The sequence below is a fragment of the Amblyomma americanum genome, chromosome 2, assembly GCF_052857255.1.
Source record: "Amblyomma americanum isolate KBUSLIRL-KWMA chromosome 2, ASM5285725v1, whole genome shotgun sequence".
NCBI classification, from domain to species: Eukaryota; Metazoa; Arthropoda; class Arachnida; order Ixodida; family Ixodidae; genus Amblyomma; species Amblyomma americanum.
This window is the reverse complement of record NC_135498.1, coordinates 16,420,058-16,435,813: the sequence shown is the minus strand read 5'-3', so window position 1 is coordinate 16,435,813 and position 15,756 is coordinate 16,420,058. Positions and strand designations below refer to the sequence as shown.

Here is a 15,756-nt window from a genome sequence, read left to right as displayed (position 1 = left end):
TTATGGCGATAAACCACGGCAAGAGCGCGTCTTCTACCTCTACTGGTTAAATGCTTCGTAGCTGCGCTCTTACTGCAGGCCGGCGGGAGCATTTTTTTTTTTTTATCAGAATCGTGAAAGCAGACGACACGGCCGAGTACTCCAGGTACCATGAGCGTTGGGCGATAATGGAAATGATGGAAAAGTGCTAAAAAGAAGCGGTTATTAAAATCAGAAGGTCAACTACTGCGACAAAAATGAATGAACTACAATCTCTGAACTTAAATGCCTGCCCATATACGCCTACCAAGTTTCTCAAGCGAGTGACACCGGTGACTACAGGGAACTGCCACAGTGTGCATGCAGTTAACTTTTGAACAAGTACCCCCGCCCCCAAAATAATAAAAAACTTTTCCCGCTGCGCTGTAAAAGCAGTGCTGGAAAACAGAATTTTAACATTGAAGTTTGCTGCATCAGGAGGCTGCAGCCTGTACAAAAACACGTAAAAATTTCAGTCTAATCTCAACATTATTCAAACCAGACAGGGTTAAAGGGAACCTAATCAGGCTTTAATATGTGTGAGGTTGATATGGCCAAGGCATCAGCTAGAAAAAACTGGAAGTTTGAATGAAACAAATTAAAATTGTCGAGATTCCACTAGCTGTATTCATTCGTCGATTTGTCAGCATACAATGTTCAATTAGGAAACATGAAAGGCTTCTTTTATTTGTGAGATCATCTTCAATGCATAAAACTGCTGGTAATCAGATGGAAGAAGCCGGAGCTCTTTCACTGCCTTTGTCACTGAAGCAAGTGCTTTGCCTGCCGGTATTGGATCCTTGTTTCCATAGGGATCATTCCCGTCATACAAACTTGCATCCAGATGCCTCCAGAACACATTCACTGCTATTCCGAAGTCCAGTGCAGTCATGTTGTGGAACCACAATGCTGTAAACAAACTAACATTAGTAAAGAATGAAGCTGCAAGTTCATTTGCATTAAAGCTCACCTGGTATGAACAATACATCACCAGCATTCAGCACAGCTTCATATTTTGTGGCCCTTTGAAACTTGGGAAATTTTTCCAAGTCTGGATGCTCAACATCCAAAACAAGTGATTTGTCACCTAAAATAAGAACATGAAAATACATCACATCACTGAATGTGTTATGTATAGAAATCATGAGCCATAAAATGATCAGATTAACCATTCTGACAGCCACATTTGGGTTGCACGACTTGCCTCTTATGTACAAATGGTCAAAGTCATTTGGATGGAATAGAACAGCCTTCTTTTTGCCTCGAACTTGAATTAAAAAGTTGTCCATGACCTGTAAAATGCAAGCAGTTTTGCAGCATGATGAGCAGTTTAAAACACTATTGCACTGTCTGAAATTTAATGTGAACAGTTCTAATTCACTTGACATCCAGTCCTCTAGGCTCACTGACAAATATAGTGATATATATATATATATATATATATATATATATACCATAAAAGTAGGATAAACTCCCTGTTTAGATCTCCATCTTTGCCCTATTGTGTGCTCCCAACTAAGAGTAGCGGCCCGTCTTTTCAAAATTAGGCCAGCTGTGACAAGACCACCCACTAAACGTGTAGTAGGGCCAGAAAATGTTCAAATGTGGCAGTGGTACACTTATTGCAAGAAACCAAAGCTTCAGTGAAGCCATTATGATTTTTGACAATTTGGTGATGGTGGAAATTGCATGATCCCATTCTTGTCTAATCTCATGATGCTTGCACAATGAAGGTCCCAATTCTCATTTACATACCACAGTTTTATGAACAACTTCTAACAGTAACATTCCTCTCATGACAATAAAGCCTCCAAGGAAATGCAACCATAGAAATATGCCATTAACAAAACAGCTCACCGGTGATTGGTGTTATTCAAATATTTGAATTCAAAACTCTGCAATGACGATCAGACAAAACAATCAACGACAGTGCTTCAATTTCACTCAACCAAGAGCCCAAGTGAAATCAAGACACTTGGGCATTCTGCGTCACTCTCTCGCTGAAATAATGCCCATGCAGCCAACGAACTGGCGGGCTTGTGTTCAGCACAGCACCTTGTTGGCTGCCAAGCCAATGCCCGAGACCGAATACAAATCAAGCTGCTAAAGTACTCCACACTGTCTTACAGATGATACTGCCAAATGTTCAAGGGTACTTCTTTGCCGTATAAGATTATACTTTTCATTATCACATCCCAAAAACTACATTTCCTTTTCTTACACAAATATTTGTGCCCTACTTCACACCAAGGCATTTGAAGGTCCCTTGACCAAACATGCATTTCACAATGAAAATCTACATACAAAAAAAATTGCTTTAAATTGTAACTGGACAATATAAGACATAACGATATTAGCATACGTCATAATGGGTCCACAAGCAGAGCTGTGGGGATGCAATCCGAAGTACACTTGAAAAAAATGCTTCTTCAGGAAACAGCTTAGGCAAGACGACATCTTCAGCAAGTTCGGGAAACTGTGTGACAATGTTGGCAGGCTCTTTTCTGGAGTCGGCTCCTAGTGTCCTTAAATAGTAGAATTCTGTCTGCCGAAAAAAAGAAACAGTGCACAATCAGATTTGCCGACATACTTTAGAAAAAAATAAATGTGCACAATCAGCTTTGCTGATGTAGTTTAAACATTCCTTCCACATTTAAGCACAGTGTTTTTCAGCTAGGAATAATATCTAAGAACAGAAAATGCACAACTTGAAAACTTCATCAAAAGGCTTCAGAAAAATTAAATCATGCCAAAATTTTCCCCAAGCATAGAAAAATGCTGCGATTATTCAGAATGCTCAGCCAATGAAGCACCTTGCATGAGCAGACATACAAGGTGTCGTCTAAATTTTAAGAATGCCTGTGCCTTCCCCTAGCAACGTAGTTCCTTGTAAAAACATACCTCTGCGCATTTATGTACAGGCAAGAAAGTTGGCATGAGTGCACGCTATTTGTGAACTTTCCCTCTTAAACCAAACATGTTTCTCTCATGTTATAAAGAAATGCCTGTAGTGCAATTTTCTTTTGTGTTGCAAACAACGCTATTGCAAGACTTGGGGGTTTTATATCGCTTGTGATGGCGCCAACGTCTTGTGCGCTACTAACCTCAAGTGCTTAGCCAGCATTCAGAGCTTGTCAACAGGTGAACTGGATTGGAAACCCTCACTAGGGAGGTCAGCCAAGCCCATATGATATAAACAAGCTTCATTGTTTAAATGTTGGTGCCAGAGCTAAGTGCCACTACCCTTGTTGACTTTTGAACCCAAGTTCAGCAACTCACCTCACTGATGAAGTAGTCAGTCTGCTTGGAACAAGATGCCCGCTGTACAAGCTCACAAAATGGCAGCGTTCTGCATGAATGGTGCAGATAAATGTAGTTCTTCATCCACAAACTAATAAAGTGGTTTTAAGGTCATTAGATCTAACCTGTACACAAAGTTCTTGCTCAGGAAGTCCATATGTCTCTCCTGCGAGACGTGCACTTTGACACTGCGTGTGCCACCACGAGTACACAGGTAGTCCCTGTCCCACAAGGATGTGCAGCGGCCGACAGGCACACCTCTCAAGATAGCAGGTTGCCTCTGTTGCACAAGAGAGCATAATACTAAACCTTTAAGCATATGTTTGTGCCAGCATATGTTTTCAACAGCTAATTAATTGCATGGCTTACGTCAGAGCAGTTAGCAAATTAGAACTCGCACTGCACTGAGACAACTATGGCAGTGGCATCAAACACCCGATGGATCTTGACTGTATAGTGATATGGTTAGTCATGTGCTTCGAATTTTAAGTGTTTCGTGCTTAGTTCTACTTTTCACTACAGGACAGGAAGAATTCTGTTCAAAGTAAGCACTGCTGCACAGTGCAAATACTAGAAGTAAGTTGAAAGGCGTGTTTGGCAGGTAGAAAAGGGCTCGTGCAAAAGTGCACTCAGAAAGACAACTGCTAAACATTACTTCCGACTATGCATGCTAGCCTAGATGTTCATAAGATAGACTGATGTATCTTTTCACAGAAGTATGCATGAGCCGAGTCCCTAATTGATGCATTCATAAACTGGACACATTCAAGCAGTGTCTGTGACCAGCCATGCAAACATAGATAAGCTAACAGCGAAAACAATTACACGATCAACTACGCAGCACCATAAGTAATGACAGTGCAGTTTATAAAATTCGCCATATGACAATGCCGCTACACCGGAAATCTTTAGCTCTGTCTTTGGTATCAGGTATGTCACCAGAACCTAGTAAATAATTATGGCGGCTAATGTTAACGCTCTGCGTTAATTAAACAGCAAGCTGCACGCCAACACTACGTCCGCGCAATGGCGCGCAAGCGACGTGCTCCATTCATCCGAAATGTGTAGCATGATGCCCATAGTATTGAGCTAAGTATGAGCTACGTGTAAGCTAGAGCTGCCGCCAGCCAAAAAGGAATGTGACCATGCCGATTACAATGATGACGCCGTTCACGTCCAGGCTTTTACTGCATGCACTGGCACAGAGCGCACGAGGCACGCTTGCAAAACCGCAGAGCAAGGAAAAAGCCCCAGTCACAAACCACAGCTTGTGCAAGTGAGCCAAAATAACACATTCAGGCATGTTTGTTCCGCGACCCACAATTAGACGAACCTACCACCGGATATATCTCCGTGCGGAAAGTTTCTTCGTCAACGTTATCCCAACAACCAATTGGTTTCACAGCCGCAGCCATCGTTGCCTTCGAGCTGTTACTGCTTGAAGCTGGGACTCCGAAGTCAGGAACCGATCTAAAATTCGCGCAGATGTTTGTGTTGGCAAAGTAGATGCACTACTACAATGGCACTACTGCGATTTACACCAAGCTAAACCGCTACAAGTGCGCCAACATTCACATATGATTCACACGTGAGCTCTTCGAAACTTGCGACACGCGTAACCACTGCGTGCATTCAGAGATGGCGCCACAAATCTGCTCATTTATGCATCTTTTTATGTTAATTTTATTTTCTAAACATTTCTTCATTGAAGCCAACAGATTCATTTTTTTAGAAGCATTTTATAGTCATAATATATTAAAAAAGCATCTTTAGGTCAATTTTATTAGGGATTCTCGCCAACTTTGCGGTGAAAAGAAGTATAGACACCTGAATTATGGTGGCATGTTTTCTTCTCTACAATGATGCGGAAGACAATACTACGCATGAATCACCATGTGATATTCGCCTACAACCATGCACTATATAATTTGTAATCTAATGTTTTCTTTCGTGTTGTTTCGGTTTCTGTTTATACAGTCAAACGATGGTTTTGATATCACCAATGTTGATTGTGACAGCGCGCGCGCGCGCGCTTGTGTGTGTGCGCGCGCCTGTATGTCACGTGAGGCATAAAAAATGTCCATATAATCGCTGATTCGTTGTTTTATTTACTGCTGTGTTGAAGTCAGCCTTCCTTAAGAGCCGGAATGCTAACGAATGCGGAAGCAGCGATTATATTGCAGTTTTTTTTATGCCTCACGTGGCCAGTAAGCAGACGTTGATGTCACAGTCCTCATTCGACCGCTGAAAACGAAACCGAAACAGCACGAGAAAAATATGCGTTTATAAATTATTTAGCTGTCGCATGAGAATACCAGGTAGTAATGCATATACAATAAGGCCTTACGCATTATTACAAACAAGAAAAACGCGGTGCCTGCGGTTCAACTACTGCTAAACCTGGTTATAATTGGTTTTTGGGGAAAGGAAATGGCGCAGTATCTGTCTCATATACCTTTGAACACCTGAACCGTGCCGTAAGGGAAGGGATAAAGGAGGGAGTGAAAGAAGAAAGGAAGAGAGAGGTGAGGTAGTGGAGGGCACCGGAATAATTTCGACCACCTGGCGATCTTTAACGTGCACTGACATCGCACAGCACACGGGCGCCTTAGCGTTTTTCCTCCATAAAAACGCAGCCGCCGCGGTCGGGTTCGAACCCGGGAACTCCGGATCAGTAGTCGAGCGCCCTAACCACTGAGCCACCGCGGCCTGGTGAGAGCGAAAGCTGTGGTGTACCGATAGGGCAATTAGACGCGGCTTGGCGTTTGTAACGTTGAGTGCGTTCCGCACACTGGATAGGCAGTGCGCCCATCTTGCCACCCTGGCAGGTGGCAGTTAAATTGATGGTTGGTCACGAGAGGTTGGTCACCCGATGAACGCCGCAGCCTATTCCTGCAGTGCCGCGCGTCTGCCACAACGTTGTCAGCGCTAATGCATGCAGCCAGCATCTTTCTCTCACCACCGCCACGTACCTCAAAGCGCGATTGAGGCGCCCACTGTCCGAGGGAGCCAGTTATGTGCTTTCCTTTACTCAAAATCATCGGAGTCTATAACGTTGTCAACGCCAATGAACACAATGAACGACGACAGCCTAAAGTTTCAGTGCCGCGTTTCTGCCACAACGTTGTCAGAGACAACGCATGCAGCGCACATCCGTCACTACCGCCACGTAGGTTAAACCGCAACTATAGCGCGACTGAGGTGTCCACTGTCCCAGGGGGCTAATTATGCGCCTTTCCTTTCAAAGGAAATTGAAGATTGGTTGTGATAATAATAATAATAATTGGTTTTGAGGAAAGTAAATGGCGTAGTATCTGTCTCATATATCGGCGGACACCTGAACCGCGCTGTAAGTGAATGGATAAAAGAGGGAGTGAAATAATAAAGGAAGAAAGAGGTGCCGTAGTGGAGGTCTTCGGAAATAATTTCGACCACCTGGGGATCTTTAACATGCACTGACATCGCACAGTCCACGGGCGCCTTAGCGTTTTGCCTCCATAAAAACGCAGAAGATTGGTTTTTGAAAATTGGCTTCGAGGAAAGGAAATGACGCAGTAACAGCCTCACATATCGATCGGTGGACACCCGAACCGCGCCGTAAGGAAGGGATAAACGTGGATGGGCTGAAGGTCGTTCAAGGTCATTCTCCGGACGCGACGACTGCTTTACCTAGCGTAGTGAAGCTTTTCGCTTCAAAAGAAAGGTGGCCCGACAGTGGCTTCTTAGATCATACCGATCACACCATGGAGGCATGGATCACACTGATCATACCAAATGGAATGAATGAATGAATAAACATTTATTGGCAGAAGTGGTGGTTGGAGCCTTAGTTTCTTGTATCTATCGTCCACGGCCCCCTCGCTCTATGCATGCGCACACAGCCCCAGTGCCTTCTGCTCATGCTTCTGCATTTATGCGGACTTGATGATGGCTTGGTCGCTGGCCAGCATCGTCCCGAATGCTCCAAGGCTAGAGCTCTTACCTTTTCTCGCCAAGTTGGATATAAAGGAAGGATTAAACATTTATTGAGAGGGAAGGAGGTGGTTGGGGAGAAAAGTAGGTGGAGTCTTCAGTCCAAGACCGCAGTGGCTCGGGCCGATACCGTGGAGAGAGGCTTCACATAGCTTTAGCTGGGCTTTCAGGGTGGGGCTGGTCAGCCGCACCTTCTAGATTTTTCCAGTGACTCAGCACCTCCCACTGCTACAAGGCAGCATTGGGCGGCTTTAGGTGATATGGTTTACCATGGGCATGCATTCATATATAGTTTTGGGTGGAGGCAGTAGATGGTGGGTGTTGGGGAAAGTGAGAGTTTACCACAAAAAAAAAAGCTTCCACAATAACTGCGAGCACCACTCACGCAAAAACCGGCTTGCAAATCCGACTAGCCTGTCGTTGCTGCAGCGAAAGAAACATCCGCAATAGCAGACGACGTAGAAAAGCTAAGCTGGACTATAGTGCCACTAGTTCCCATGACCGCCACTTCAGCCACCTCCCGAGCGAAGCTGCGAAACTGAAAGAACGTCGACTATTTCCCGCCGTTTTTTTTCTTTTATACGCGGGCCCTAAGGGAAATTTTATATAGACTATATTGCATCGCTAAACGCGCACCGTAAAATGATTTTCTCGGTTAAACCGCTGACTTATTCGCACTGGAATTTGACGCAGAGACAGGCATACGACATGCAGTCTAGCTTTGTAAATACCAAGTTTTGATGATGTACTTTCGGGATCTAAATTAACAATTTTTGTTGTTGCTTTTATTGTTATTGCTTCAACCCGTATTGATTTTCTACACGCACAGGTGATTGTGTATTTGTCTGCTCCCAGAAGTGCCGTTGCATGCCACTGCCCACTTGCTGCACAGGGGGTGGGAACCTTGTCAAGCGATAACCGTTGTTATTCCCATCCCCTCCAACACTGTTGGAAATAAATTATTATTATTAATATAAATTCGCGTCGTCTGCCACATTGGTGACACTCATAAGAAGCAGCTTTCGCATAGTGCGCGTTTAGCGCTGCGACAGTTAGCATCAAGGAGTCCTGACCACAACGGCTAGAGGCCATAAGCGTCGTCTGCTCGTGCAGGTGAGTAGCGTTCATTCGTAGAACGATCTGCCACAGCGGCGCCGTTCACAATCAGAGGAAGTAAGTACACCGAGATACAGCAATAACTAAACATGGGTATTTCTATTTGTACACGATGTGTCGCGGTGGTTTGATTGATTGATTGTAAGACATTTTATTCGTCGGAAAGAGCTTGGTGCGCGTGATGTAAAGCGGCCTTACCTTTCAAATTTGGCGCGGTTTAGCACCTGATAGGTGCTGCCTCGTGGCGGCAGCAAACGTTAGCTTCCCGATTGTTTTGTGTATGTTCCTGTGACGGAGCAGCTGACATGCTTCAACATCTAACACGAACATGTATGGTACGCGCACATCAACTTTCTCAAAATCAACTGCGGAAAACCGCAAACCATAGTAAAAAATTTTTTTTCACACTTTACAGATTGTTTTGCTACCTAGTGGTTTTGCGGTAGGTACAATAATGCACAATCGCACAACTTTTAAAGTTTTTCTATCTAGATTTTGAAATTCTAGATGGCGTTACCATGCGGTAAAGTTTTAGTAAAGTGTAAAGGTTTAATGATTGGCCACAAGTGATAGGTTAACAAAGCATGTGTAGTAAGATACATGGACCTGCCAAAGGTCACTCGACAACGGTGACAACAGCCGCACAGTTCATTTGGAGCGTGAGTGGCGTCCTTCTATGCTATCTTTAAACTGCCGTTTCTCCTTTGGCAGCATTTCAAAGGGCCTGTGCGCCTGCAGTGGCGTGAGTGCCACCATGTGACCATCCTGTCATATTCATAAACTGCGCGAGATCTGACCTCGCAGAGTTTCTGGGACCTTACCTATCCGAGCAGTTTCATGCACAGACAGTTCATTTAATCAAGGCGTTTTACTGTTCTCTGCGCAAGAAAGGCGTAAGTCATTGGTCATAAAAACTTTTATTTCGTGCAAAGGTCGAGCGCCTTTGAGTGTTTCGCTAAAATGGCACGACGAAACTCTGACGACAGCCCAAAGTTTAACCGCGCGTCTGTAGCAAACGGACAGTTTACCTTCGACGCCCTCCATCAGGTACCATTTAACTTGCCGTGGTAATTAGAATAACTTCGATGACTTCGCTACCTGAAGTGTTCTTAATAAAAACATAAAGATGCGTGCAGTTGTGTCGGAACAGATCTTTCCTTGCAATCAAAACGGATAAAAAAATGCACTAGTGGAAAGTAGCGGCTGGACTGAGCTGCTCATACTTGGAGGGTGTGTCTGAGTTGATTACCCTTAGCTGCCTTAATTGTTTTGTGAGATTAGTTATCTTAGGGCGGAAATGCATCATCTCGAATTATTTTGAATATCGCACAACGAAAAAGTTGCAATTAACTCTGCAGTCCTACCTTGTGCACGCAAAATTTTGGAGCGTTTCAATCAACTCATAGAAACGGTTACCACGGCACTGAGAGATGGTTTCAAAAGTCCAGCCATGGCGAGCGGCTACTTTCCACAAAGCTTTTGCACAAGTAAAAGAAGAAATGAGAGTTTAAGACAAGCTACAAGCACAATATAAAATAGACTGTACAGAAATAAATACACGGCACAACAAACAGATGACTGGCGTCGGGTCAGTTCCTATTCAACTCTTGCACAAGCTCATCGAAGCTGTACACAAACCACGAGGCTGCCTTCTTGACTTTCTCACGCACTTGGTTTCCACCATATCCAACAAATGCATCCTGCAAATAATGTGGAAAAGAAAAGATGCCATAAGTACTGCGCAAATTTCAGTCACTTGCACTTGTCAGGTTAGCAAGTGCTTCAGTGCTGCTTCATAATATTTATTATTACAGTACTAGCTTCACTTGCATCTGATCTTCAGAAGTCTTGTCTTGCACCTTTTGTTTCAATGAGGTAGATGAATATGCTTGCAAAAGTATCTTGTTACCAGAGAGAAATGTTTGCACGAGGTAAAACTATGCATCTAATTCAGACGGCTTCATTCTATCGCTACTGCTGCCACAACAGTTTGCCAGTTGCCAAGCACGTGATGGTAGCATGACCACAAGTAGTATCTGCTGTACTGTCTACACCTTTCCATTTTCATCTGTGTATGCTAGGTCTCTTGAAAGCTCGGCGATACCCGATCAGAGATGGTGGACCTACCGCAGGAGGGCAGGCTGCCAGGTCTGTAGCCCCATCGCCGACCATGACGACTCGCTGATAGCTATATTTCTGCTTTAGGAATGACACAACCCGTGCTTTGCCATCTTGATGGGATGTTGGCTGCTTCTCGTCATAGCCAGCATACTCGCCTGGAACAAAGCAAGGGCCTTCAGTCAACATGGAAAAAAATGATGCAGCGCATATTATCTGGAGAGTCTGTACAATGTAATCAGTGCCGAGATGGGAGCACCATGGGTGCCTCTATGTACGGTAACACTTGAGATTGATAGCTGCTCAGCAACACATTTGACTAGCACATCCCTACTTGAGTACTGCTTCTGTTGATAGGTACAGGGCAACTGCTTGGGAAGCTTTCAGCGCCTCTTGGTTGAAATGCATATAAAGCTCTTTCAACCACTTCACTCGATTCAGATAAAGCAGTCATGTCCACAGGGAGAGTACCATGAACAGTAAGGCATTATTCATGCACATTTTACAATTCTGAAAAATTCACCAGTTGCTTTGACCAACCGTATAACTTCAGGACAGCATAAAAAAAAGGTGTCAAGCAGTTTGGGCTATAAATTTTTGCAAATTGCGGCTGTATTGTTTTCACCATTCTGTGAAGAGAATTACATTCTATATAAAAATTATTCCAGCCTAATGTAACATCCAGAAAATATGCCTGTGTGCTGCTTTCGCTTCATGTGACAACTGTGTGTGACAACGTACCATTAAAGTAGAACTTTATTTGGTTGGCAAAAATGTTTTTGCGAGGAACACCGATCTCATCTGCCACTCCCTCGATGATGGACCGGAAACCACCCGAGACCAGATAAACAGCTACTCCGCGAGATTGTAATTGTGCCACCAGTTCCCTGCAAAGTAAGGTAGAGGCAGTTGTATAGCACTGTGATCACAGAGGTTAAAAGAAAATTAAAGTCCACACAGTAGTCAATGTTTTCAAAGATTTAAAACAGCATACCCAAATGCTGCACAAGGTCTAGCTCGTAATAGGTATAGAGGATTAAGATACAACACAAAATGCATGAGCAAGACATTATGCTGATGATGATGATGATGGATTTTTATGGCGCAAGGGCATCTATGGCCAAAGAGCGCCATGGCACAAGGTATTTTTTCAAATTCTCAAGGTGGGGTCGAAGACCCATTTCCCAAACATTTCACCCTAAATATGCCAAGCACTAGACCAGGGGAAAGCTTGTACCCATTGTATCACCGGTGGGTACCCGGCGGCACTGGGGATCGAACCCCGCACCTCCCGCATGCGAGACGGATGCTCAACCACTTGGCCACCGCTGCGGTATCAAGACATTATGCAGAGTTGCTGCTGGTATGAGAACAAATTTTAAACAATAATTCATTCATGTACTTCAAAGTATACTGCTGCAAAGGTACTTTTATATTTGCTAATCAATTTGTGCTTGAATAACGTCTGGTGACATGAAAACTGAATATAATGTCAAAGCACAGAGCAGTTTCAAAAACATTTTTAAGTGAAGTACAGTTAATATTACTACAGTGACTCAAACCTAATATGTAAAAGAATTTGAAAGACACATATTCACCCCAACGTTGCAACCAATCTAGCTTCAGAGAGTATCACAAAATGCAACTTCAGAAAGAAAAACTCATCTTGCAATAGGAATGGCTGGCATAATAATACCATGCAAAACTTCACCACATTGCAGCACTGGAATAAGTGTTGAGGAGCCATGGCCAGCTGTAATGCTGATTATGCATGCGCAAAGTTTTATTGCAAGCTATCTTCAACACTTACTCTATGCCAACGGACAGCCGTGGTGGATTCTGCTCAATGTATTCCTGAAGCATGCGAGCTGTTGGCTTGATGAGCTCTAGTCGCCTTTCCAGGGCTTCCCTGAATGTCATGCCCCCACGCATGGCTTTGTTGGTTCTGTATAAGAACAGGGGGAAGGATAAAGGAAAATTCAATGCAGCGTTTCATGTCCAGTCCACCAGACTGCTGTTGCATGGCGATCGGGACCATAAAAAGCGTGGTGTTTTTAATAGCAGAGGTCATGGCATCACATTTGAAAATCAAATTAACAAAAAGGATGGCTGCCCTCACAGAAAATCTTCCTCCTGCATGGTGGAGTAAGTGCGATTAGGAGCACATTTCTGATTCATTTGCGTGCAATTATTCTCGCGAAAATATTTCATGGCTTCACGGATGGAACTATCCGGACAAGTTCTGGCCAGCTGCTGCAAGTTTATCGTGGGTCGACCACGGCGTATACAAGGTCGCAAGTATCATTTCCAAAGGTCCAGTTTAGGCGGTCACATCTAACGTTTACTAGCAGCTGTTGTTTGACAGGTGCGTCGAATAATCTCCGTTCACCGAACCCTGCTGTGGATTCCAGTATAGCTTCTTTTCAGGCGAAGACAGGAAACCGCGTGATAAGCGCCCTGAATCATTTTTGTCGAGTCACGCGCGCCATATATCCCGGCTCTGTATAAGCAACAACATCCCGCGTCCTGCTGTCGGCGGGAGGAACCGCGTCATCGTAATGCACATCTTTCGGGAACCAGCTGCGGTCGCTTCCTGTGGGCCAGATGTTGCGATGGCGATGAGGAAAGGATGGCGCCGGCCGGCCGCTCGCGCAGAGGGAGGGCAGTGCAGCGCGGGAAAGAGGACTGTTCGCAGCTGTGCTATGTGGAAGAGCCTGCGCGCAGGGGCTCCTTTCATTGCATTTTTTTTTTCCCCGACTGAGAATCCGTTGGTGTGCTTTTGTTTGATAAAGTTGCAATAAAGTAGCGCGCAAACACGAATCGGGTGCAAAGAAAGACACGGGGGCTACTTACAGGTCGGCGACTTCCTTGTCCCTGCCGGCAAACCGGGCCAGCTCGTCGATGGCTTCATCCATGCACACGGTGGAGTCGACGTCGAAGCAGACACAGTCGGCGGCCCTCCACATGGCACGCGTCTGGCTTTCGGTTAAGTTGCTCTCCGTCACCGACCCGGGCATGGTGCTAATGCTTGGTGCGCTGTTCAGCTTGACGCCGACTCGAACCCACAGCTGCCGTTGTTGGTGGCCCACCGCCTGAGGTTGGGACAGCGCGACGGGAAGAGAGAAGAGAAAATGAGATAGACGGCCGGTCGACGGCTCAGCTGTTGCGGCGTGGGAAGGGGGGAAAGCGGCCAAAGCTCCCAGCACTAGCAGACGATGTTCGCGAGCAGACGATCGCGAATGAAATGACTTGCCGCGCGCGAACAGCTGTTTGCACGGCGGTTTCTGCACTGGGCACGAGAGAGGGAATGACCATACTTACACGGATGGCCAAGAATCTCGCGAAGAGATTGAGCATGAGGACAGGGTAGCGTAAAATAGATTCCCAGCGGCCAATCAGAGCCCGTCGTGCGCGGGGCGGCGGCGGGCCAGCCACTCTCCGCGCTCGGTTCCCCCTGGCGGCGGCGACCAGCGCTCATCAGGTGATATTTTTTTCTTCCCGCCACACTGTGTATGTATGCCAGTCAGCTGGGAACTTTCCACTACTCCTTTTTCCCCCTCCTCCGATCGTCTTTGCTCGTCTTTTTTTTTTTTGTTTACTGCTGCTTTGCCCCCCGGCTGTGTTTGGCCTCGTCGCCGGTATGCTGTCTTTGCGGTCATTTGCTTTCTTTTGCGGTTATGTCGCGCGCGCGTTGGCGACACCGCAGCGGGCGAGGTAGGTAGAGCGTTGCCTCTCGTGCTCTGTGTGCCCTTGGTGACACGGTCGCCAGGCGTCCCTAGGTTCAAGGGCGAGACGCTTACGTTTTGTTTATCCTTCGTTCCTTGTCGAAAAGAAAAGTTCGAAGAGCAAACGGCCGTTCATTACGTAGCGTCCCGTAACGAGCCACCGCCTACAGTTCGTCATCGGCGCTTCCTAATTGTCTTGCACAACTGGCGTCGTTGAGAGAGGTACTTGGACCGTTGCCTGCGAGTCCGCCGTTCGCCTTGGCGCTGGCGTGAGCGGGTCGGCCGCCACCTTCCCATTTCCTCGAAGGCAGCGATCAACAACGAAGTTGTTTGTCTCTTTCGTTAGCGTGCCGACCCTCTTGCCAGGCGTGCTCTTTCTTCCGGGACGCAGAACAAAGATCGTTAACGCAAGCACTGGTTGCGGTAGTTCGAAAAGCGTGTCTTTCGATCGGACACACGTTTACGAAACAGAAAAATATCTCCTCAGACTCGGCGAAAACGCGCTCAACGCACTCGCGCCAGCCGTTGCCTCGGTCGCGCGACCGGCGCGAGAGCTGTGCTGACTTCCGGTTCCCGCAGAGCACGTGCTGCGCACGTGAACACGGGAGGCGCGCGCGAGTCTCTCTCTCTTCTTCTGTCCTCCTCACCTCCGGGATCTCCTCTCCGATCCGCTGGCAGAGCAGCTGCTATCGCGTTGCCACGGGCGCGGATTACGTAGAGTCCCGCCCCCCAAGGCAGAAGAATTGTGCGCCAAAGCCAGACTCGCTGAATGCGTCGAGCTTCGGCGGGAAAAAAAAGAAACCTTGACTTCGATCACGGCTCCTCGATGGGTGTCCGTCCGGCTTTCCTGAAACGGTCTATCTGCCGTACGGTTTGCACACTTTCGCGCTTTCTCTTCTTTCTTCGAACGCTCTTTCCTGCTGTCTCGTGGGAAGAAACGGCACTTGTCTGCGGCCAGACGACGTCGAATAGCGAAGACTGGACGCTACGCGTGAATATGCGATAAAAAAGCGCTTACTGACGTACAGAAAATGAACTGGAGGCAAAGAATAATAAAAAAGCTGATGCCTCTTGCAGAAAAGCTTCGAGATACGTACTCAGATCGTGCGATGTGGGTCGGATGACGATGTGTGGCGCGGGCATCGTAATCTGAACTGACGCTATCAGACTGAAGATGCGCTAAATTTGGCATAGAGGCGGGTAAGACTGGAAACAGCCGTGGAGATTTTTTTTTTTTTGCCTCCTCCCAAAGTTGTTGCCTTTTATCCACTGACTGGGGAAGAAAGATCAGTCGCTTGAGCTATTTGGATTCCACCTGTCCTTTGGGTGGCACTGACAGTTCTGTTCGTTTATTTCAGCACCAAAAGAAACCTCGTTGCCATCGTCCTCTAACGGGCAGGTCGCTTCAAACCGGTGCCTTATCTTAATGCGACTTATCATTTGCTGCGGTTCCGGTGTGCGCACGCCTTTGCAATGCCATGCGCTATCTTCAGGCTTCTTTTTGCAA

The 15,756-nt window shown here is 46.1% G+C and overlaps 2 protein-coding genes across 2 annotated transcripts; both read right to left on the bottom strand.

Annotated features, from left to right (window-relative positions):
- Nucleotides 1-622: 622 nt before the first annotated feature.
- On the bottom strand, nt 623-4,942 carry LOC144120672 (tRNA wybutosine-synthesizing protein 5-like). Its single transcript, XM_077653307.1, has 7 exons — nt 4,656-4,942; nt 3,444-3,598; nt 3,298-3,367; nt 2,381-2,563; nt 1,223-1,310; nt 989-1,105; nt 623-927 (listed from the first exon to the last, which is right to left on the bottom strand). Exons 1-7 carry the CDS (start codon nt 4,731-4,733, stop codon nt 680-682), a joined length of 939 nt encoding a protein of 312 aa, XP_077509433.1. The 5' UTR covers nt 4,734-4,942; the 3' UTR covers nt 623-679.
- A 4,362-nt stretch (nt 4,943-9,304) lies between these two features.
- Nucleotides 9,305-13,997, bottom strand: aay (phosphoserine phosphatase). Its single transcript, XM_077653306.1, has 6 exons — nt 13,846-13,997; nt 13,378-13,616; nt 12,335-12,469; nt 11,266-11,411; nt 10,534-10,682; nt 9,305-10,106 (listed from the first exon to the last, which is right to left on the bottom strand). The coding sequence occupies exons 1-6, from the start codon at nt 13,879-13,881 to the stop codon at nt 9,996-9,998; spliced, it is 816 nt and encodes a 271-aa protein (XP_077509432.1). The 5' UTR covers nt 13,882-13,997; the 3' UTR covers nt 9,305-9,995.
- Nucleotides 13,998-15,756: the final 1,759 nt, after the last annotated feature.

Excerpts from the sequence above, each read along its gene's own strand:
- LOC144120672 (XM_077653307.1), bottom strand. The coding sequence starts at position 4,733 with ATGGCTGCGGCTGTGAAACCAATTGGTTGTTGGGATAACGTTGACGAA. Across the intron at positions 3,368-3,443 it reads AGCAAGAACTTTGTGTACAG|AACGCTGCCATTTTGTGAGC; the intron begins GTTAGATCTAAT and ends CCATTCATGCAG. Across the intron at positions 928-988 it reads TGATGTATTGTTCATACCAG|CATTGTGGTTCCACAACATG; the intron begins GTGAGCTTTAAT and ends GTTTGTTTACAG.
- aay (XM_077653306.1), bottom strand. The coding sequence starts at position 13,881 with ATGCTCAATCTCTTCGCGAGATTCTTGGCCATCCGT. Across the intron at positions 10,683-11,265 it reads AATAAAGTTCTACTTTAATG|GCGAGTATGCTGGCTATGAC; the intron begins GTACGTTGTCAC and ends GCTTTGTTCCAG. Across the intron at positions 10,107-10,533 it reads TGGCAGCCTGCCCTCCTGCG|GATGCATTTGTTGGATATGG; the intron begins GTAGGTCCACCA and ends CATTATTTGCAG.